We start from the raw sequence: 24,526 nt of genomic DNA, 5'->3' as shown, positions 1-24,526 counted from the left end.
AGGGGAGGCACTGCCTCCCCTGCCTCCTATTACTGCACGTCACTGGAGTGAAGGGATCAAAATCCAGATTACAGTGGATCAAGGAGGGAGTTTAATATAAGGAAATGGGATAGATGTGCATATACTAGCTTTTCAAGAAGCTTTGAGGCAAGAGGGAGTAGGGAAATAGGGCGGTATTTGGATGGGGAGGTTGGATCGAGAGAAGGTTTTTTGAGGATAGGTGTGACTTATGCATGTTAAATAGATGTGGGAAATATACCAGTGCTGTGGGAGAGGTTGAAGATGTGTGTGAGTATAGGGGTAAGAGTAGAACAGAGTGAGGAGAGTAGTTGTGAGGGGATGGGGTCGAGGGGACAGGTAGTGAGGTGAGAGGATAGTATAAGGGCAGAAACGTCTTCCTCTGTAACAGGGGCAAAAGAGCTAAATATATGGCTATGTGGGTTTTGGATGATTGTGAGCTTTTGAGGGGGTGGGAGACCGGTAGTATGTTGAGAGCTGATTTCATTTCTGATAGAGTCGATTTTGTTGTTGAAGTAGCTGGCAAAATCTTGAGCTGAGAGAAAAGTTGTGGTGGGAGGTGGGGGTGGACAGAGAAGAGTATTAAATGTGGAGTACAGGCATTTTGGGTTTGAAAAAAGAGTAGAGATAAAAGTAGAGAAGGAATGTTGCTTATATAGATTAAGGGCAGAATAGTAAGAGTTCAAGATGAATTTATAGTGAAGAAAGTCAGCAGAACTCAGAGATTTCCTCCAGTGTCACTCAGCAGTACGGGAACATCTACGTAGGTACCGTGTCAGAGGAGTATGCCAGGGCTGAGGATGAGTGTATGTTTTCCGAGCTATGGTAGGTGGGGCCAGATTATCAAGGACCGATGTAAGGGTGGAGTTATAGTGGCAGATAGATTCATCAGGACAGAAAAAAAGGGGGTGGAAGAGAGAAGAGGTTCAAGAGAGCTAGCGAGCTGTTGCTGATCTAGTGACTTGATACTTCTGTGAAGTTTAGTCTGAGGGGTAGAAGGAGGGAGAGTTGTAGGGAGGGAGGTGATGTTACAAGTGAGTAGGTGGTGGTCAGAAAGAGAAAAAGGTGAGTTTGAAATAGTGCATTGATAGCTGAAAATCAGATCAAGGGAGTGACCATCTTTGTAAGTGGGAGAGTCAGTCCATTGTGACAGGTCGAAAGAGTAAGTGAGTTGCAGAAGTTGTTTTGCAGAGGAGGCAGTGGATTATCAACAGGGAGGTTGAAGTCACTGAGAATGAGTGCAGGGGTATCTGAGGAAAGGAAATAAGGTAGCCAGGTGGCAAAGTGATCTAGAAATATAGTTGTGGAGCCGGGGGGGGGGGCAGTATATGACTGCAACGTGTGAAGAGAAGGCAGAGAATAAGCAAATCATGTGTGCTTCGAATGAAGAAAATGTGAGGGAAGAGGAGGACTGTATTTATTGAAAGGTGCAATGAGAGGAAAATAAAATACCAACACCACCTCCTTGTCTATTGTCAGACCTAGGAGTGTGGCTGAAGTGGAGACCCCCATGTGACAGTGCAGCAGAGGAAGCAGTGTCAGAAGGAGAGAGCCAGGTTTCTGTGAGAGACAGAAGATTGAGAGAGTGGGAGATAAAGAGGTCTTGGATAGAAGTGAGCTTGTTGCAAACAGAGCGAGAGTTCCAAAGTGCGCAATTGAAGGGGGTGGTGGCTTTAGATGCAAGAGGAATGAGATTAAGGTTACCAAAGTTTTGTTTTTGAAGTCTATTGAAGGGTACACATGGGTGTGTGGGGCAAGGAAGTTGTGAGGGATGAGGATTAGGGGAGATGTCGCCAGCAGCTAGTATGAGCAAGAGGGAGAGTGACATGAGATGAGATGCGGATTTGCAGTAGTGAGACTGTTTTTGTGATGAGTTGCAAGGGGGAGAGAGAGTCTTTAGGAATGTGTGAAGTTCATGAATACAAAAGTAAGGTGAGGTTAAGAGAGATGGGCTAATGAGCAGTGCAGGTGGTGAGGGGTAAGGAGTAATTGAGTAAAGTAGTTTTTTAAACAGACAAAAGGTGGCAAAAAGGAATAATAAGATATTTAGCATTTTTACAAAATAGTCAAACAGTGTATAAAACTCAGTATTGAAACAGAACTTGCCTTATCCCTTGTACAATCCTTGTTCAATTCTTGTATAATTCTATGTGCCTCACTTATAAATGTTCACTTAAGAGATGTTAAAAGATTGATCTTACAATATTTCTACCTAAGCCTTTATTGCGACCCCTGCATTGCTTTCCCCATAGCAGTGTTTAAATTTATAGGCCAGAGCATTCAGCTGAATGCAATACATTAGGTAATGACATGATCAAAGACAGTCAAAGGCAAATTGGGAAATTTTTATTCACAGTGAGATAAGTTAAAAAAACCAGACAATAGAATTTGGGAGAGGCTAGGGTTATACCATTAGTGAAATTATAAATTTAGGAACTATAATACATATTTGCAAGATTTAAACATCACATAGATGAAGACAAGATATCAGCAGAGTAAATACATAAATTATTACACACATAATTATGCAGCTTTATGTAAGTTTGCATTAGACTGGATAACGGAGAACGATTATGTCACTTTCTATGAAGTAGAATCTAGACTGGTCACTCCTTTCGCTTTGAAATCGATTGTACATCATCCCTTCGCAAAAAATTCCTAGCAATATATCTTGCTTGTACTCATTTAAATATATTATTCATGCATGGCAAAAAATGTGTACGGAGATCAAAATAAGTTATCGTAAATCAGAGTCCCTTCCTTTCGGCTAGATTACGAGTTTTGCGTTATGAGTGAAAAAGCTTCATAACGCTGCTTTTTCACTACCACTGCTATTACGAGTCTTGTAGGTACAGCTGTACAGCACACATTTTTTTCCGTCATGCAACGTAACTACCGCAGCTTTCCAAAAGTCCTTTTTCAATGGGACTTCCATAGCGCCGGTATTACGAATTTGCCTGTCCAGCCAAAAAGTGAGCGGTACAGCCTATACCATCAAGATCCATACCGTAAACTGAAAGTCAGTAGTTATGGCTTTTATGTTACAAAGCCGTAACATAAAACTCATAACTAAAGTGCTAAAAAGTACATTAACACCCATAAACTACCTATTAACCCCTAAACCGAGGCCCTCCCATATCGCACCGAGGCCCTCCCACATCACAAACACTAAAATAAAATTATTAAACCCTAATCTGCTGCTCCCGACATCGACGCCACTAAAATAAACATATTAACCCCTAAACCGCCATATGTCTGCATCGCAAACTCTAGTTAAATATTATTAACCCCTAATCTGCTGTCCCTAACATCGCCACAACCTACATTACTGTTATTAACCCCTAATCTGCTGCCCCCAAAATTGCCACCACTATACTAAAGTTATTAACCCCTAAACCTAACCCTAAATCTAACCCTAACACCCACTAACTTTAATATAATTAAAATAAATCTAAATAAAAATTGCAATTAATACCTAAATAATTCCTATTTAAAACTAAATATGTATAAAATAAACTCTAAGCTAGCTACAATATAACTGATAGTTATATTGTATGTATCTTAGGTTTTCTTTTTATTTTACAGGTAAGTTTGTATTTATTTTAACTAGGTAGACTATTAGTTATATTGTAGCTAGTTTAGGATTTATTTTATAGGTATTTAGTTTTAAATAGGCATTATTTAGGTATTAATTGTAATTTTTATTTAGATTTATTTTAATTATGTTCAAGTTAGTGGGTGTTAGGGTTAGGGTTAGACTTAGGGGTTAATAACTTTAGTATAGTGACGGTGACGTTGGGGCAGAAGATTAGGGGTTAATAAGTGTAGGTAGGTAGCGACAACATTGGGGGCGGCAGATTAGGGGTTAATAAATGTAGGTAGGTGTTGGGGATGTCGGGGGCAGCAGATTAGGGGTTAATAACTGTATGTAGGTGGCGGCGATGTTGGGAGCGGCAGATTAGGGGTTAATAAATGTATGTATGGGTGGCGATGATGGTGGCGGTGGCAGATTAGGGGTTAATAAAAATAATAATTTCTGATAGGGATTTTAATTTGTGAGTTGTATCCCATCTTTTAACTGTAATAATAAAAGTTATATTTTATTTAGCCTAAGTCCCAACTTATATACTAGTCTGGGCACAGAGTGCTAAAATAGCATTTCTTTTTGTGGAACCTAGTTCCGATGGTCCTTTTTGTATGTTGAATTAATGCTAGCACCACTCCGCCACACATAGGAACACAGTAGATAGGGTAAACTCAATACCACGTTTAACTTGAATACAGGAGGAGCTTGCATATATAGTGCCCTTTGTCTAATCTTTGTGTAGGGGTTAATAAATGTATGTAGATGGTGGCGATGTTGGGGGTGGCAGATTAGGGGTTAATAATTTATGTTGGTGGTGGCAATGTTGGGGGTGGCAGATTAGGGGTTAATAACTGTATGTAGGTGGCGGCGATGTTGGGGACGGCAGATTAGGGGTTAATTACTGTATGTAGGTAGCGGCAATGTTGGGGGCGGCAGATTAAGGGTTAATAACTGTATGTGGATGGCGGCGATTTTGGGGGTGGCATATTAGGGGTTAATAACTGTATGTTAGGGGCAGCAGATTAGACTCTAGGTTTATGTTAGGGTGTTAGGTTTTTACATTAAATACGTTTTCCCCATGGACATCAATTCGGCTGTGTTACAGAGCTTTTCATTCCGCGATCGCAGGTGTTAGGCTTCTTTTTTTGCCGGCTCTCCCCATTGATGTCTATGGGGATATCGTGCATGAGCACGTCAAAGTAGCGCTTGATTTCGGTGCGATATGGAGCTCAACGCAACCATATTGATTGCACAAGCCTGCTTTTTTTAAACTCATAATAGCAGCGATATAAGGGGGTGAAATAACGCTGCTTTTGTTGCGGTCGTTTAAATCCCTATAGCGCTCAAAACTCGTAATCTGGCTGATAATATTTTGTTGTATCCTGAGATATTTTTGGGCACAACAGAAAAATCTCTCACATTTAAATAAACAGTTTGTTTCCTCCTTACTTATCCATATGATAATCACACCCTGAGGAGGAGGCAGGGACTCTGTATTCATGTGACACCAGAGGGGACAATAGACATCTATATGACAATATTTTGAAGCTTGAGTAGGTCTGTCCAATAATACATGTGTGGGGATTGTTATCCAATGAGCAATAGATTTTTAACTATCAGCCAACTAGAATCCTGTATTTCCCTATAGGTTTATAATTAACTGTAGAGCCCAGATTAACCCTTTTCATTTAATATTAGTCTGAAGCTGCTATTTGCTCCAGTAATAAATATCACTCAGCTTATGGCCCTGTTGTATCAGTTTCATCACATTTACTGATCTAATCATAAATATCTTGTGATCTGCATATTATTTTATTTCTAATGAGGTTATTTTATAATACATTTCTTATTTCTATTAGCTGCACCTGTTTATCATCAGAACGTTTATCCCACTGATCTGTGACTGATTCTTGTTGTTAGTAAAGACCTTACAGCTAGATTTAGAGTTCTGCGGCCAAAGGGGTGCGTTAGCTACGCATGCTTTTTTCCCCCCGCACCTTTTAAATACCGCTGGTATTTAGAGTTCACAGAAGGGCTGCGTTAGGCTCCAAAAAGGGAGCAAAAGAGTGTAGAATCCTACTGCTCTAGCACAGACGCTTCCTCGATCCGTCCAACCGGAAGTGTGCTGTGGGGCCGCAAGGCCGCTTGGGCTGCCCTAGGAGTGCCGTATTCGGGATGTGCCGAATCCAGCACCAAAGTTGTACAGGAAAAGAAATGACAGGCACTGCAAGCCAGGTAATATTGCATATAAAAAGTCCCAATTTTATTTGAAGATAAATATGGTAAATACCAATCCAAGATAAATATGGTAAATACCAATCCAAGATAAATATGGTAAATACCAATCCAAGATAAATATGGTAAATACCAATCCAAAATACAGGAGACCAACATGAAGGTAACTCACAACAGGTAAGGGTGACACACAGGAGACAGTCTCCTGTGTGTCACCCTTACCTGTTGTGAGTTACCTTCATGTTGGTCTCCTGTATTTTGGATTGGTATTTACCATATTTATCTTTGAATAAAATTGGGACTTTTTATAGGCAATATTACCTGGCTTGCAGTGCCTGTTATTTTTTTTCCTGTCCAAAAAGGGAGCGTATAGGCATATTTACCGCCACTGAAACTCTAAATACCAGCGGTGCTTACGGACGCGGCCAGCTTAAAAAACGTGCTCATGCACGATTCCCCCATAGGAAACAATGGGGCCGTTTGAGCTGGAAAAAAATCTAACACCTGCAAAAAAGCAGCGTTCAGCTCCTAACGCAGCCCCATTGTTTCCTATGGGGAAACACTTCCTATGTCTGCACCTAACACTCTAACATGTACCCCGAGTCTAAACACCCCTAACCTTACACTTATTAACCCCTAATCTGCCGCCCCCGCTATCGCTGACCCCTGCATATTATTATTAACCCCTAATCTGCCGCGCCGTACACCGCTGCAACCTACGTTATCCCTATGTACCCCTAATCTGCTGCCCCTAACACCGCCGACCCCTATATTATATTTATTAACCCCTAATCTGCCGCCCCCAACGTCGCCACCACCTACCTACAATTATTAACCCCTAATCTGCCGACCGGACCTCACCGCTACTATAATAAAGTTATTAACCCCTAATCCGCCTCACTCCCGCCTCAATAACCCTATAATAAATAGTATTAAACCCCTAATCTGCCCTCCCTAACATCACCGACACCTAACTTCAAGTATTAACCCCTAATCTGCCGACCGGACCTCACCGCTACTCTAATAAATTTATTAACCCCTAAAGCTAAGTCTAACCCTAACACTAACACCCCCCTAAGTTAAATATAATTTTTATCTAACAAAATAAATTAACTCTTATTAAATAAATTATTCCTATTTAAAGCTAAATACTTACCTGTAAAATAAACCCTAATATAGCTACAGTATAAATAATAATTATATTGTAGCTATTTTAGGATTAATATTTATTTTACAGGCAACTTTGTATTTATTTTAACCAGGTACAATAGCTATTAAATAGTTAATAACTATTTAATAACTACCTAGTTAAAATAATTACAAAATTACCTGTAAAATAAATCCTAACCTAAGTTACAATTAAACCTAACACTACACTATCAATAAATAAATTAAATAAAATACCTACAATTATCTACAATTAAACCTAACACTACACTATCAATAAATTAATTACATACAAATACCTACAAATAAATACAATGAAATAAACTAACTAAAGTACAAAAAATAAAAAAAGAACTAAGTTACAAAAAATAAAAAAATAATTTACAAACATTATAAAAAGATTACAACAATTTTAAGCTAATTACACCTACTCTAAGCCCCCTAATAAAATAACAAAGCCCCCCTAAATAAAAAAATGCCCTACCCTATTCTAAAATAAAAATTGAAAAGCTCTTTTACCTTACCAGCCCTTAAAAGGGCCTTTTGCGGGGCATGCCCCAAAGAATTCTGCTCTTTTGCCTGTAAAAAAAACATACAATGCCCCCCCCAACATTACAACCCACCACCCACATACCCCTAATCTAACCCAAACCCCCCTTAAATAAACCTAACACTAAGCCCCTGAATATCTTCCTACCTTGTCTTCACCACACCGGGTATCACCGATCCGTCCAGAGGAGGCTCCGAAGTCTTCATCCAAGCCCAAGCGGGGGCTGAAGAGGTCCATCATCGGGCTGAAGAGGTCCATCATCCGGCTGAAGTCTTGATCCAAGCGGGGGCTGAAGAGATCCATCATCCGGCTGAAGTCTTGATCCAAGCGGGGGCTGAAGAGATCCATCATCCGGCTGAAGTCTTCTATCAAGCGGCATCTTCAATCTTCTTTCTTCCGGATCCATCTTCATCCCGCCGATGCGGAACATCCATCCTGGCCGACGACTTCCCAACGAATGACGGTTCCTTTAAGGGACGTCATCCAAGATGGCGCCCCTCGAATTCTGATTGGCTGATAGGATTCTATCAGCCAATCGGAATTAAGGTAGGAAAATTCTGATTGGCTGATGGAATCAGCCAATCAGATTCAAGTTTAATCCGATTGGCTGATCCAATCAGCCAATCAGATTGAGCTCGCATTCTATTGGCTGTTCCAATCAGCCAATAGAATGCGAGCTCAATCTGATTGACTGATTGGATCAGCCAATCGGATTGAACTTGAATCTGATTGGCTGATTCCATCAGCCAATCAGAATTTTCCTACCTTAATTCCGATTGGCTGATAGAATCCTATCAGCCAATCGGAATTCGAGGGACGCCATCTTGAATGACGTCATTTAAAGGAACCGTCATTCGTCGTTAGTCGTTGTGCTGGAAGGATGCTCGCCGGATGTCTTCAAGATGGAGTTGCTCCTCGTCGGATGGATAAAGATAGAAGATGCCGCTTGGATTAAGCCTTCTCCCGGTCTGGATGTCCTCTTCTGCCCCATCGGATGAAGACTTCGAGGGACGCCATCTTGGATGACGTCCCTTAAAGGAACCGTCATTCGTCAGGAAGTCGTCGGCCAGGATGGATGTTCCGCATCGATGGGATGAAGATGGATCCGGAAGAAAGAAGATTGAAGATAACTCTTGATAGAATACTTCAGCCGGAAGATGGATCTCTTCAGCCCCCGCTTGGATCAAGACTTCAGCCGGATGATGGATCTCTTCAGCCCCCGCTTGGATCAAGACTTCAGCCGGATGATGGATCTCTTCAGCCCCCGCTTGGATCAAGACTTCAGCTGGATGATGGATCTCTTCAGCCCCCGCTTGGATCAAGACTTCAGCCGGATGATGGACCTCTTCAGCCCGATGATGGACCTCTTTAGCCCCCGCTTGGGCTTGGATGAAGACTTCAGAGCCTCCTCTGGACGGATCGGTGATACCCGGCGTGGTGAAGACAAGGTAGGAAGATCTTCAGGGGCTTAGTGTTAGGTTTATTTAAGGGGGGTTTGGGTTAGATTAGGGGTATGTGGGTTGTAATGTTGGGGGGGTATTGTATGTTTTATTTTACAGGCAAAAGAGCAGAATTCTTTGGGGCATGTCCCGCAAAAGGCCCTTTTAAGGGCTGGTAAGGTAAAAGAGCTTTTCAATTTTTATTTTAGAATAGGGTAGGGCATTTTTTTATTTTGGGGGGCTTTGTTATTTTATTAGGGGGCTTAGAGTAGTTGTAATTAGCTTAAAATTGTTGTAATCTTTTTATAATGTTTGTAAATTATTATTTTTTTTGTAACAGTTCTTTTTTATTTTTTGTACTTTGGTTAGTTTATTTCATTGTATTTATTTGTAGGTATTTGTATGTAATTAATTTATTGATAGTGTAGTGTTAGGTTTAATTGTAGATAATTGTAGGTATTTTATTTAATTAATTTATTGATAGTGTAGTGGCGGCGACGTTGGGGGCGGCAGATTAGGGGTTAATAAATATAATATAGGGGTCGGCGGTGTTAGGGGCAGCAGATTAGGGGTACATAGGGATAATGTAGGTTGCAGCTGTGTGCGGTCGGCAGATTAGGGGTTAAAAAATGTTATTAGAGTGGCGGCGATGTGGGGGGGCCTCGGTTTAGGGGTACATAGGTAGTTTATGGGTGTTAGTGTACTTTAGAGCACAGTAGTTAAGAGCTTTATGAACCGGCATTAGCCCAGAAAGCTCTTAACTCCTGGCTTTTCTCTGCGGCTGGAGTCTTGTCGTTAGATTTCTAATGCTCACTTCAGCCAAGACTCTAAATACCGGCGTTAGAAAGATCCCATTGAAAAGATCGGATAAGCAATTGACGTAAGGGGATCTGCGGTATGGAAAAGTCGCGGCTGGAAAGTGAGCTTTAGATCCTTTCCTGACTGACTCTAAATACCAGCGGGCGGCCAAAACCAGTGTTAGGAGCCCCTAACGCTGGTTTTGACGGCTAATGCAGAACTCTAAATCTAGGCATTAGTAAGTGTATTCTGCACCTTCAGCTGCTGCTGTTTATGTCACATGATCACAGACTTAAAGGGACAGTGTCCTGTAAATTTGGTTTTCGCTTAAAAGAACAAGAAACCCCAAATGTATTTCATTATTTAACCCTTTGAGTGCTAAGCACTTTCCCACCTGGGTGCTAAGATTTTTTTTTTATTTTTTTTATTTTTTTTAAAAACAAGCTTTATTAAACGTATTGTTCAGTTATACAGAATTCAAGTAAATCCTTACATATACAGGACTTTAAAGCAGAATCATGTACTTGACAATGTATCAATCTAGTCTGTAATTGGAACAAATGTGAGATCAATAGAACTACAATATCCTAGATTTTCTTAGTTCGTTCTTTTCATATCCAGCTTGAAATTTTAACAATTTTTCAAAAACAATTATATAAACGTACATAAACATAACAATTATTTTTTGATACAAAGATGCGCCTGGGACAGGCTGGAAAAGAGGATAAGAACAAGAAAGGAGGGGGGGGGAATGGCTCCCACAGCTGCTCAAGCGAAACGGCATTTTGGGTGATAGAGTACATTTATAGGTGTCACAAGGGAGCAGAGTTCCAGACAGCCAGCATCATATCATATGTAGCCATTTGGTTAGTCTTAAGATAATGTAGTCTTTCTAATGTCAACAATTCCTCTACTGAGGAGTGCCAATCGGAGAGTGTTGGGACCTCCGTAGATTTCCATTTTTTAGTGATAATTTTTTTGGCTCCAGTTAGCATTATCAAGAGAAGGGCCAGAGTGTGAGTTGTTTTAGTGTCAGGGAGATGTAAGAATAATATTGTTTCTGGCGTATTTGGTATCTGTGATTTTAATCTATTTGACATTTCCCTGAGAACTGACGTCCAGTAGTTTGTAAGTCTAGGACATGACCACCATATATGCATAAGCGTGCCTGGTTCACCACATCCTCTCCAGCACAAGGCACTAGCCGATGGGAACAACTGATGTAGTCTTGTTGGAGTATAATACCATCTAGTCAGCAGCTTGAGTTGTATTTCCTGCACCCTAGCTGAAACAGAAGAGCGTCTCACCAATCTGAACAATCTCAGCCAATCCTCATCATCTATTATATTATTGAGGTCCCTGTTCTGGCGGCACCAGAAGCAATTTATAAACTTTTGATATCAATCTTTTTCCCGGGAGGCACCCCGTGCATAAAAGCTCAAATGGTGTGAGTTCCCTAAGGAAATTGACTTTTTTTTTGTGGTGTATCAAGAAATGAGCTAATTGGTGGTACCGTAGCAAGGAAGAAAAGATTTCTCCATAATGTTCTAACATGTTGTGTTGTGAACGCAACCTACCATCCTCTAGCGCAAAGTGTAAGATGCCTGCTCTTAAACTGTAAGGCGAGGACATGCGTTTACTTAGCACGTGGTATGGTATTTCAGGGTTTTCTATAACTGGGGTCATCGGTGAGTGAAGTGAAGATATGTGTGTGCTGGTGGCTAATAACCTATCCCACACGCGCAGAGTCTCTAATGTTAAGTGGTATTTATAGAGTAATTTAGGGCGTTTCGGCCCGGGGACCCACACCAAGGTTCCAACATTATGCATCTGAAGAATCTGCCCATCTAGCCTAACCCACTGTTTCTGTGTGGTGTTATGTGACCACTCAATCAGTCTCTGTAGCAGTATGGCCCGTCTGTACAAAGACAAGTCAGGAAACCCCAGAGCTCCATTATCACGAGGAAGATACAACGTTTTTCTAGGTATTCTCGGTTTTACACCCGTCCATATAAATTGTTCTGTAGCCCGTTGTAAGTGGGGGTAAGAAATCTTTTGGTAAATAAATTGGGACTGTTTGCATCACATATAAAATACGCGGCAATATATTCATTTTAATTAGGCCTATTTTTCCTAGCCAGGACAATGATTTATTTCTCCAAGAAGACAAGTAATTTATTATTTCTTTCCGCAGAGTCAGATAGTTGTATTTATAAAGGTCTAAGGGGCTAGCGGATAGGTATATACCTAGGTACTTCAATTTTGAGGCTGCTATAGGGACTTTGTATTTTGTAGCCAGGAGCTGAGTATGTTCAATTGGGGCATTAATATTGAGCAATTCAGATTTTGAGAGGTTTAAATGAAAATTTGAAAGCGTACCATATTCCTCAATTTCTCTCAATAGCTCAGGAATGGAAGTATCAATGTTAGTGAGAGTATAGAGAACATCATCAGCATAAAGTGCTTGTTTATGCTCCATGTTGCCTACTTGTATCCCTTTGATGTTTAGGTTATTCCTGACTTTATGTGCCAGCTCTTCAATTGATAGGGCAAAAAGTAGTGGGGACAGGGGGCAACCCTGTCTGGTCCCATTTGTTATGATAAGTGTATCTGACAATGTTCCGTTTAATCTCACCCGAGCATTTGGGGCCGAGTATAATGCAAAGGTCATATTAATGAAGGATTCTCCGAAGTTCATTACCTTCATGACCTGCCTCAGAAAAAGCCAATCAACGCGATCAAAGGCTTTCTCCGCATCTGTCGAGAATAGGGCCATAGGCACACCCTCAACCTGTGCATAATTTATCAGTTAGATCACTTTATTGGTATTATCCCGCGCTTCTCAACCTGGTACAAAACCCACTTGATCTGTTGAGATCAGACCAGGTAGGTATTTATTAAGATGGTTCACTAGTATTTTGGCTAGTATCTTAACGTCCGTGTTTAGTAACGAAATAGGCCTGAAATTTGCTGGGGAAGTGGGAGGTTTACCCGGTTTAGGAATGACTGCAATGTGGGTTTCCAGCATCGTACTGGCAATTGTGGGGTCTTTCACCAAATCATTAAAAAGTTGGAGAATCAGAGGGCCTAAGGTTTTAATAAATGACTTGTCATAGCTAGGGGAAACCCCATCTGGTCCAGGGCTCTTACCGCTGGGGAAGTCCTTAATAGCCTGGGTGAGTTCCTCTAAAGAAATGAGTGCATCAAGACTATCCCTGTGTTCAGAGTCTAATTGTGGCAACTTAATTGCAGCCAAATATTGATCTAACTTTTGTTGTCTTGCCGACAAGTAATTACCTTGGTCGTTGTCATCTGACTCTTGAATAAAGTGTATGTGTGTTTTTAGTTGTTATCTGCGTATGGACCTAGCTAGCAATTTCCCTGGTTTATTACCACCCTCATAGTATTGCTGCCTTACCGCCAACATCTTACACTGGTAAGCCAGCATTAATAGGTCGTTAAGTTCTTTTTTGGCAGTCTCTAAGCTTTTTCTAGTGTCCTTGTCCAGCGGGTTCGTCTTATGTGTCTCTTCTAAGTGCGCGATATCTTTCAGCAGTTGGTTATGTTTTAATCTGTATTGCTTATTAAGGCGCGCCTTGTGCTTGAGGAATTCCCCTCACACAACACATTTGTGTGCTTCCCAAAAATTCTTAAGCGAAGTATATGAGGGGTCATTATGTGCTAAATAGTCAGTCAGAGACTTTTGAATTTCTAGTTTTATGACAGGATTGTCCAACAGGGTGTCATCTAATCTCCAAATATATGTTGTGGAGGGAAGATCGGACAACTGTATGGTGCAAGTGACAGGTGCATGGTCTGACCAGGTAATTGATCCAATTGAGCAAGATGTGACCATATCAAGTCCAATCGTGTCAGTGAAAAAATAGTCTATACGTGAGTATTTATTATGTGGGGGGGAGTAGTATGTGAAATATTTACTTGTTGGGTGCATAAATCTCCATGCATCATGCAATAAGAGATTTGAGATAGTTGTCTTAATAGATTGGGAGTACTGGTAGTACCATTGGACGTGTCAAGTCGTGAGTCCATTGTCAAGTTGAAGTCACCAGAGAGAAATATCGGGCCCTACGCAAGATCTAGGAGGAGTTTTGAAATTTTGGTCATGAACAGATGCTGATCAGTGTTTGGACTGTAGAGTGTTGCTAGAGTTATTAGATGATCATATAGATACCTATCAAAACCAAGTATCTGCCTTCTGGATCCCTCTCTATGTGTGTGATCTTTAAGGGAATAGATTAGTGGATCAGTATTCCAACTCCACTCTTTTTTGATGTGCCAGAGGCAAAAAAGGCTGTTGGGTATTGCGTATTGAACAACTTCGGTTCCTTACCTCTACGGAAATGCGTTTCTTGGATAAAGAGAACATGGCTGTGTAAACTTTTAAGTGAATTAAAAGCTATAGATCTCTTACCTCACCTGGATTGTTCAATCCTTTAGTGTTGATTGTGGTTAAGGTAAGACCATGAGAGACAAACCTGCTGCTTTGAGGATTCATCCTTAAATAAAAAAAAAAAAAAGGGGGGGGGAAGGAAAGGAAGGGGAAGAGAGTCTCAAGAAGAGAATAAAGTAGATAAGAAAAGTTTGTTACAAAGGATTTAGATAAAAAGCAGTAGAAGAAAAAGAGCCCGGTGCACAATCACATCCAGACAATACACTACAGATAAGGTAATAGCCTTTGTTTACAATCGGAAACCAACTGTAGTGTGATTGCAAAACAAGTTAAACAGGGGTAGTAACCCTTAAACTAGTACAATATTAAGTAGATGCTAAACTCTTGGTGACTGAAAAGCCACTTACCCAAGAGGTGATATTTAGAATGGCAAAAAGGAGGATGGTATTAACAGTGAGGGGGAAGGGGGGTATGGGAAAGATGACAAGGTAGGGAGAGGGGGGGTAGGGGAGGGGGGAGGGATTGAGTTTAGATTCGTGACCTCATAACATTGCACCACTTCCCTCATAGTAAATTTACTTTCAATTATTTAACTGTATACACCAAGAGTAGCAAACATATTTTATAGGAGTTATACTGTGTAAGATAAGTACACCTTGCATTGTACTAACTTGGAACAGTCCAAATTTTTATATACAGTCTAGTCTTTCGTTTTGCCCTTCTCCCTACGTGATATAGAAACACTTTCACATGAGTGCAGCTTTTCGCTCTAAAAGCAGCTTGTGACTTAGAGTAAACATTATTAGAGCAATCATCCTTTTTAATAACAAAACATTTATAGCTGCACTAAGACAATGATACCAAGGCAAAGCATTTTACCAAGTCAAAAAGGATACTGCGTAAGTCAATCTGGTGGAGGTTCTCTCATCTTCTCATCAAAGAGCATACTACGCAATTGCAGTTACTTTTAAGGGGTTGAGTCAACTGGTTCAGAAGAACTGTCCTGTCACTGCCAGCTTTCTCCAATTGAGAGACTCGAATAGAATGCCTGTACATCCGATCCAGGCCTGTATATGGCGCTTTTGTTGTTATGAGTAGCCACCAGAGACACTGGGAAGCCCCACCTGTATTGAACTTTTTGTGCTCTCAGTTTAGTTGCAATTTGGCCCAGCTCTCTTCTCTTTTGTAGTGTTGTTGGTGATTTGTAGATCCTCACCCGCATGTTGCACCGGGTGTTTTGCATGTGCACAGCGTAGGATATCTTCTTTATCCTTGAAGTTTAAAAAACGAATGATGATATCCCTGGGGGGCGCTTTCGGTGTAGGTTTTGCTCTCAGTGCTCTATGGGCGCGTTCTAGTGGTATTTCTGGGGAGGATGGCGTTCCCTTTAGCGTGCGGAATAGGCTTTGTAAGTAGCCTTCAATAGCCAGCGGGTGGATAGTCTCTGAAACCCCTCTTATTCGTAGATGGTTCCTACGGCCTCTATTGTCTAAGTCTTTGAGCTTGTCTGATAGTTGTTGTATTACCTCTGATTGCCCTTGGATTTCCGTGTTCATAAGCATAATAGAAGTTGAGCTTGCAGTGTGTGCTGTTTCAACCTGCGATACTCTAGTATCCAACGTGTTGATATCTTTCCTGAGATCGTTAAATAATTCACGCATTTCACGGACTGTGTTTTTGATATCCTCTTTTGAAGACAGATGCTGCAGATCTTCTTTATTAATTAAGTTTTGTGCCTGTCCTTCAGCGTTCTGTGGTTGTGCTGTGTGTACTTGTGCTGCAGTCTCCATGATTTCACATGAAGAGGGGTTAGGACTCTCTACTTGTGTTAAATATTTGTTCAATGTGCGCATAGGTGTATGTTTATCTACCTTGTTCTGCTTTTTACAAGGCATCCCTCATCCACACTTCCTGCAATTAGTTAGAGATCAGATCAAACTGTTCCAGCAGATTTCACACCTTTTATGCAACTCTGTTATGTATACGTGCTGATAGGGGTCTGTCAGTTTTATCACGCGGGGAGTCACTCCCATTTTGCAGGGCCTCAGCTTCTATCCGCTCTTATGCCACGACTCATTATCAGGCCTCCGTGTCTACTGCCGATACAGGCTCTTTGTTCCCCTTTTCTCTTTTGCAGGCGTGCCTCAATACGGAACCGGTCTGTGATAAGATTCTCCCAAGTAGGAATTAACAAATTAAGGTAGAATTATGCCATTTATATTTATTGTCTAGCCTAAGGGTTTTGGAGCTCTCTTAGTATGCTGCCATCCGCCTGCGTGGCTAGACTCCACCCCGGGTGCAAATTTTTTTTATGTTTTTTTTATTTTTTGAACAATTTTATTTTATTTTTTTTAGACCCCCAAGACTTACAATGTTGGAAAGGTTAGGCGATTATCTTTCCAATGGTGGGTCTTGGGGGTCTGTAGCTGCTTAGATGCCTGAGATACAGGCTTCTAAGCAGCATGCCCCCTGCTCCTGAACTTAATATTGTTAAGTATAAATAAAGTTGTGCGGTGACGTCATCACGTTATTGCGCGTGACGTCACCACGCAAAACGGGAAGCCCCAGTGATGCCTGTCACTCTATAGGCACAATCGCCATGGTAGAAGCGGTTGGGAGCCCCCAGATCTCCCTCAAGGTGGGAGAGTGCTAGTGACTAGTGGGAAACTCTGTGATGGCTCAGAGCTGTCATTAGCATTCAAAGGGTTAAAAAGAACATATTTTAAACAACTTTCCATTTTACTTCTTTTATGATATTTACTTCATTCTCTAGATATCCTGTAGCAATGCACTACTGGGAGCTAGCTGAGCACATAAGGTGAGAGAATGGCAAGAAGCTTGTATGTGTGACCACTAATCAGCACCTTTGCCACAAAGGTCTCCAAGGGAGTAAAGCAGATTTGGTAATAGAAGGAAATTGTAGAGTTGTTTAAATTTGAATCATAAAAGTTTAATTTATATTACAGCAGAGTAACGCGTTTCGGCTTCAAGCCTTTGTCAAAGTTTGAGAGTTTGACAAAGGCTTGAAGCTGAAACACGTTACTCTGCTGCAATCTGCTTTTGAACCTGTAAGGAATCCGTAGCTCGTTTAAGCCGAAGATACATCGCTGAATATTCTGCATGAGTTTTTCTGCATGAGTTTGACTGCGGGAAGGACCCGTAGTGTAATCAAGAGTCTGGCACCAATTTGAACGCCGGAAGGATCCGTAGTTTGGTCGGAGTTGAAAACCATCAACGGCTAAGACAAGCCTGGTATGAGCCAGTGGGATACAACTTTAAACTTTATGGTGTAAGTAAATGTAAGCACCTTAAAGCGTATACTTTGCCATACTTTGACAATAATTTCTTGTCGCTCTATATCACTGCAGGAAATACCCGGATCTGCCTCATACATATTGAACTCTTTTTGGAACTTTATTGGAACTTTTTAGACTTCCTTATTTTTACTTGATAATGTGAATTTGTTATCGCATTTTTACCTCTCTGTTTTTATTTTATTTTTGTGGTTTAAACATATTGTTTTATTTTTTTCCTACCGTATTTTATAATTAAATATATCTTTTACCAGATGTCTTATATAGGTCTGATACTACGCTTAATCCACTTGCTTATACAGACCCCATCTGGGTCTAGAGATACCGGGTTATTAACCCATATATGTTCCATTACTTACATATATTTATTTACACGCATATGTTCCACAAACGCACATATATCCATTAAATATACTAGCCACACTGATTGATTTAGAGGCTTAATTTATATATAGCAAGTCTTCACATAGTGAGTCTCTCATTCCCTCATCTTTTAGGTTTAATTACAGGTAGCCCTCAGTTTACGTCGGGTTAGGTTCCAGAAGGAATGGTTGTAAATCGAAACCGTTGTAAATTGAAACCCAGTTTATAATGTAAGTCAATGGGACGCGAGGGAGTTAGGTTCCAGGCCCCTCTCAAAAATGTCATAAGTAACATCTAATACATTATTTTTAAAGCTTTGAAATGAAGATTTTTAAATGCTAAACAGCATTATAAACCTAATAAAATAATCACACAACACAGAATATATAATTAAACTAAGTTAAATGAACAAAAACATTTGCTAAACAGCATTATAAACCTAATAAAATAATCACACAACACAGACTTCAATTGCATTTTTCTGCAAACAGTTCTTTCTATGCATTACAATCTGGACTGATTTATAGACAGGAAGATCTTGTTCCTTTGAAATCTGCTCGATAGCTCAGGTCTGGTTAAACTGATTAATTTCAGCTTGCTTGGCTTTGCTGCAACACAAGCGGACAGCTCCACCTACTGGCTACTTTAATAAATGCACTGCTTCTCAATGCTTTTCAGTAGCAGTCACATGACTGGAAAAAAAGGTTATTATTCTGCAACAGTGTAAATTGAACCGTTGTAAAACGAGGACCACCTGTATATGCATTAGTTTACGACCATTCTTGCGAAGCCACAATTTATTTTCCTAGTGTGACCTAGTTCACTTTAGGTTAGATTTATACTGTTAGCTTAATTTGGGTAGTATTGAGGAGAAATACTCTTATTTGTGGTCTTATATAGGTATTTAACCAAGCGCCTATCACTAACCCCTAATTCTGACATCTTTATGCTTTTGCACATCCATGTGCTGCTAAATCATGCAACCTTAAAGGGATATGAAACACATTTTATTTTTTCTTGATTCAGATCTAGAACAAGCAATTTCACACAACTTTCTAATTTACTCCTATTATCAATTTTTATTCATTATCTTTATTTGCGCTGCTCATTTGAAAAGTAGATCCCAGCACAAAAAAGTGCGTGTACCCCTGCTTTAATGTGTTTCTAATGACTTGTTTTACCGGTGTATAAAATAGTATAAAGTGTATGGGAAATTTCACCTTTAGGTTTATTTTTTTATGTAAAATAGCTGTTTGTAATTTATTTTCATTATTAAATTGTACACAGCCTTTAAATGACCTCAGGCTCCGGCTCCTACTTAGCATATGCAGGAGTTCACATTATATAAAAATATGAGTCTGTTATTGGCTGATAGCTGTCACATGGTACAGGTGCAGAACTACATTTATCAGAAAACAATCTACTTCTCTTTTTAAATTAATAGTACGTTTTATTGCATTGTATTTTTATTATGCATCTGTAGTTTTGTAATTCTATGTTATGGTCCTTTTAAATGGACTGAACTTGTCAAAAAACATATCTCACTGTGTTATTACTCTATGTAAACACAAAACACTTCCTTTTCTTTTCTATATATAAGATAGCAATTGAAATGAACATTTTAGTGCCTATCTCTCTCATACCCAATTGCAGTGGGATTTAAGAAAACACAGTATTGACCAAGAGAAGTTAAAGGACAGGGGTGGAGCACATGACAAATACAAAATGTCTGACAGTGAGAATTAGTAGGAAGTAAAATACCCATACTGCAGTATCCAATTTAACTTATATTTAAACAAATGATATTTAACATTTATTTCAGGAGAAAATATTGTTTCATATAAATGACAGAAAACAAAGATTATAATATATTTGTAAAGTTGTGATATGGCCTCACTCATAAATAGATTTTCTAACATTATGTTGTATAAATCTGGAAGATTCATATTTAAAGTGATAGTAAACACCCAACATTTTATTGTTTAATAAAATAGATAATCCCTTTATTTGCTATTCCCTAGTTGTGCATAACCAACACTGTTATAGAAATATACTTTTTACCTCTGTAATTACCTTGTATCTAAGTTTCTGCAGACTGCCTCATTATCTCAGATATTTTGACAGACTTGCACTTCAGGCAATTTGTGCTGACCCTAAAATAACTCCACGTGCATAAGCACAATGTTATTTATATAAAACACATGAACCCTCTAGCTGTGAAAAAATGTCAAATACATTTAGATAAGAGGCAGTATTCTAGGGCTTAGAAATTAGCATAGGAGCCTCCTAGGATTAGCTTTCAACTAAGAATACCAAGAGAACAAAGCAAATGTTATGATAAAAGTAAATTAGAAAGTTGTTCAAAATTACATGCCCTATCTGAATCATTAAAGATTAATTTGGACTTTAATTTCCCTTTAAGGGGCAATTATAACACACAGTGTTAACTTTACTAAATGCTTGTGGTGAATCAACATCACATATGTAATAATCTAATCAGCTGATCTGTATCACATGAATGGTTATGCGTGCCTTTATATATACCATACGTACAGTTAATAAGAACCATTATTTATTATTATTTGTCTAAACCATTTAATATACTTTTTACAGACTCGGCCAGAGCACTGAGAGATATTAGCTCTGCGTAATCTGTTGGCGCTCTACAAATAACCGATAATAATAATATCAGGTATTGATGTAACTGAAGTGAATAAGGGAACCTTCTTCCTGAGCAAAGATATTGGAGCCTGTTATCAGCATGAACTCATATGTGTTGGGTGAGTAAAATAGATATTATGCTGATTTTATTACTGGGAAAATAGAATAGATCACTCATTAAACAAATATAAACTATTATATTTATATCTGCATCTATTAAGAACATTTGTGTCAGTGACATTATAAAGAAGGTGCAACCCCCATTGGGATGAGGATCAGGGTAAAAACTACTACTCCCCCTCTGTCCTTTTAGACAGATTATGTTTAACAACTGCCTAACCTCACCCCAGACTTCTGTACTCAGAACACCTGCAACTCCACCTTCCCCTGCCCTAACCTCGCTCATGGAACTCCCATAGCTACACTTAAATGACTACCTTGTTCCCAGTGAGTGTTCCCCACCCCAGAACCGCCCCTGATTTGTGTACTTAATTTTGCAGTAAATATTATTAAAGTAATAAAGTTTTTGGCAGTTTATATAAATTAAACAACCACAGCTGAAGTTTAAAAGTATTGTAAAATAACTGCTTCTTACCCTCTCAAAACATCTCAAACTGATTAATAGTCTGTGATGATTAAGACATCATGTTCTCACCCAACTTGTTGAGCATGAGTCGTGCAGGACTGCATGTGCAGTTGCTTGTGCAATGTTAAATGAGGATGGTGGATGCCACCTCTCTTGCCCAGAATACAGTTTTACTTATTCCCTGGCTGAGAACATTATGCAACATTCTTTGTCGTCATTTTTTAATTTGTGATTTATAGGTAAATTTAAAAATAAACAAAAAAATTGAAGACTTTTTGTTGCATATAAACAAATAATATGACTTTTTATTTAAATGGATTATATTAAAAAGAATAAATATTGTTATTTTTCTTTATTTAATTTCTTTTTATGTAGACAAACACAGGAATAGTTCATATCCATCCTTCACTACAGGAAGAATCAGAGTGATACCACAGACTTAAACATTTTTAGACACCAATGACTATTCACCAACAATGGGGAAATCACAGCAGATATTTAAAGAACATGGTGAATTGTCAGGAACTGGACAGCAATCGTTATGTACATAGAGTAATTTAGTCATCAAACAAGAGGACGAGAATTAGGCCTTATTTAGTGAGATGATTATCCCTGAGGATAGGCCACAAACATTTACTGAGTTTTCAAAAATTTTTAAAGGATAGAAAAGTCTACAGTCTAGCCAAATAATTCATACAAAGGAGAGACCTTTCAAATCTACAGAATGAGAGAAAAGCTTTAGATATAAGTCTCATCTCCTAGAACACCACAGAATTCACACAAATGAGAAGCCAAACACATGTCCTGAGTGTGGCAAATGTTTTATACAAATGACAAAACGTATAGCTCATGAAAGGACCCACACAGGGGAGAAACCATTTAGCTGTACAGAGTGTGGAAAACGTTTTACACAAATGGATAATCTGAAAACTCATAAAAAGAATCACACAGGAGAAAAGCTTTTCACATGTACAGAGTGTGGAAAAAGTTTTACACAAAAGAGTGACCTGAAAAAGCATGAAAGGATTCACACAGGGGAAAAGCCGTTCACATGTACAGAGTGTGGAAAAAGTTTTGCACAAAAGAATGACCTGATAAAGCATGAAAGGATTCACACAGGGGAAAAGCCTTTCACATGTACAGAGTGTGGAAAAAGTTTTACACAAACGAGTAATCTGAAAAATCATAAAATGATTCACACAGGGGAAAAGCCTTTCACATGTACAGAGTGTGGAAAAAGTTTTACAGAGAAGAGTAGTCTGAAATATCATGAAAGGATTCACACAGGAGAAAAGCCTTTCACGTGTACAGAGTGTGGAAAAAGTTTTACACGAATGGGTCATCTGAAATCTCATGAAAAAATTCACACAGGAGAAAAGCCTTTCACGTGTACAGAGTGTGGAAAAAGTTTTACACAAATGAGTAGTCTGACATATCATGAAAGGATTCACACAGGAGAAAAGCCTTTCACATGTACAGAGTGTGGAAAAAGTTTTACACGAATGGGTAGACTGAAATATCATGAAAAGATTCACACAGGGGAAAAGCCTTTCACATGTACACAGTGTGGAAAAAGTTTTACAGAAAGAAGTAGTCTGAAAACTCATGAAAGGATTCACACAGGAGAAAAGCCTTTCACGTGTACAGAGTGTGGAAAAAGTTTTACACGAATGGATAATCTGAAATCTCATGAAAGGATTCACACAGGAGTAAAGCCTTTCACGTGTACAGAGTGTGGAAAAAGTTTTACACAGAAGAGAAGTCTGAGTAAACATGAAAGGATTCACACAGGGGAAAATCCTTTTACATGTACAGAGTGTGGAAAAAGTTTTACAGAGAAGAGTAGTCTGAGTAAACATGAAAGGATTCACACAGGGGAAAAGCCTTTTACATGTACAGAGTGTGGAAAAAGTTTTACAGAGAAGAGTAGTCTGAGTAAACATGAACAGATTCACACAGGGGAAAAGCCTTTTACATGTACAGAGTGTGGAAAAAGTTTTACAGAGAAGAGTAGTCTGAAATATCATGAAAGGAATCACACAGGAGAAAAGCCTTTCACGTGTACAGAGTGTGGAAAAAGTTTTACACAAATGGGTCATCTGAAATCTCATGAAAAAATTCACACAGGAGAAAAGCCTTTCACGTGTACAGAATGTGGAAAAAGTTTTACACGAATGAGTAGTCTGACATATCATGAAAGGATTCATACAGGAGAAAAGCCTTTCACATGTACAGAGTGTGGAAAAAGTTTTACACAAAAGAGTGATCTGAAATATCATGAAATGAGTCACACAGGAGTAAAGCCTTTCAAGTGTACAGAGTGTGGAAAAAGTTTTACACAGAAGAGAAGTCTGAGTAAACATGAAAGGATTCACACAGGGGAAAATCCTTTTACATGTACAGAGTGTGGAAAAAGTTTTACAGAGAAGAGTAGTCTGAGTAAACATGAAAGGATTCACACAGGGGAAAAGCCTTTTACATGTACAGAGTGTGGAAAAAGTTTTACAGAGAAGAGTAGTCTGAGTAAACATGAACGGATTCACACAGGGGAAAAGCCTTTTACATGTACAGAGTGTGGAAAAAGTTTTAGAGATAAAAGTAATCTGAGAAATCATGAAAGGATTCACTAGGGAAGAAACCTTTCACATGTTTAGAAAGTGGGAAAAGGTTTTATTGAAATTGGGTATCACAAAACACCAAATATTTACACACAAATACATTTTATATACACAGTGTACAAACCTTTTTACAATTATCCTAAAGAGGACAAACTCTCTAAATAGAAGCATCAAAAAATATGTTATTGTAAATAATTCTTACTAAATCCCAGTTATAAAAGCCCCAGATTGGAAGTGATCTCCTGCTGTTCTTTGTTCCTCTATATATGTGCACCTCAGTTTCTCTCATATAAATGTGATAGAATCCAAATACCACACAGGAATATACAAATCTGTCCTCATACTGACCAGTTTACACAACCATTCACCACCAAAGCACCCCCAGTGTTGTTTATTAATATGCCAGTGTTAGGAGTTGTACATTTGATTTACATATGGGAGAAAATAATTACATTTACAGAATAAATACTCTTATATGAATAGAGTGTTAGACAATTATATAAACAAGAATATCAGTCTCAAATGATTGACATCTGGGAGATATATTTAATGTGCAAATCATGTGGATAAACCTTTCTTTGATGTAATTGGCAAGAGTCCATGAGCTAGTGACGTATGGGATATACAATCCTACCAGGAGCGGGAAAGTTTCCCAAACCTCAAAATGCCTATAAATACACCTTTCACCACACCCACAATTTAGTTTGACAAACTTTGCCTCCCTATGGAGGTGCTGAAGTAAGTTTGTGCTTGATTTTCTACTGTCTATTGGGTACTTAT

General features: G+C 39.2%; 1 protein-coding gene across 1 annotated transcript in view; it reads left to right on the top strand.

The window, feature by feature from the left end:
• LOC128659942 (gastrula zinc finger protein XlCGF26.1-like) overlaps window positions 1–24,291 on the top strand; it is a 73,132-nt gene extending 48,841 nt beyond the window's left edge. Inside the window, exons 2-3 of the mRNA XM_053713532.1 lie at window positions 20,495–20,661; window positions 21,504–24,291. Coding sequence (XP_053569507.1) covers window positions 21,959–23,758 — 1,800 coding nt within the window. The 5' untranslated portion in view covers window positions 20,495–20,661; window positions 21,504–21,958 and the 3' untranslated portion in view covers window positions 23,759–24,291. The remainder of the gene's footprint in view (window positions 1–20,494; window positions 20,662–21,503) is intronic.
• The last annotated feature ends 235 nt before the right edge of the window (window positions 24,292–24,526 follow it).

This window comes from Bombina bombina, chromosome 5 (genome assembly GCF_027579735.1).
Source record: "Bombina bombina isolate aBomBom1 chromosome 5, aBomBom1.pri, whole genome shotgun sequence".
Classification (NCBI taxonomy): domain Eukaryota; kingdom Metazoa; phylum Chordata; class Amphibia; order Anura; family Bombinatoridae; genus Bombina; species Bombina bombina.
This window is presented reverse-complemented; position numbering and strand designations above follow the sequence as displayed.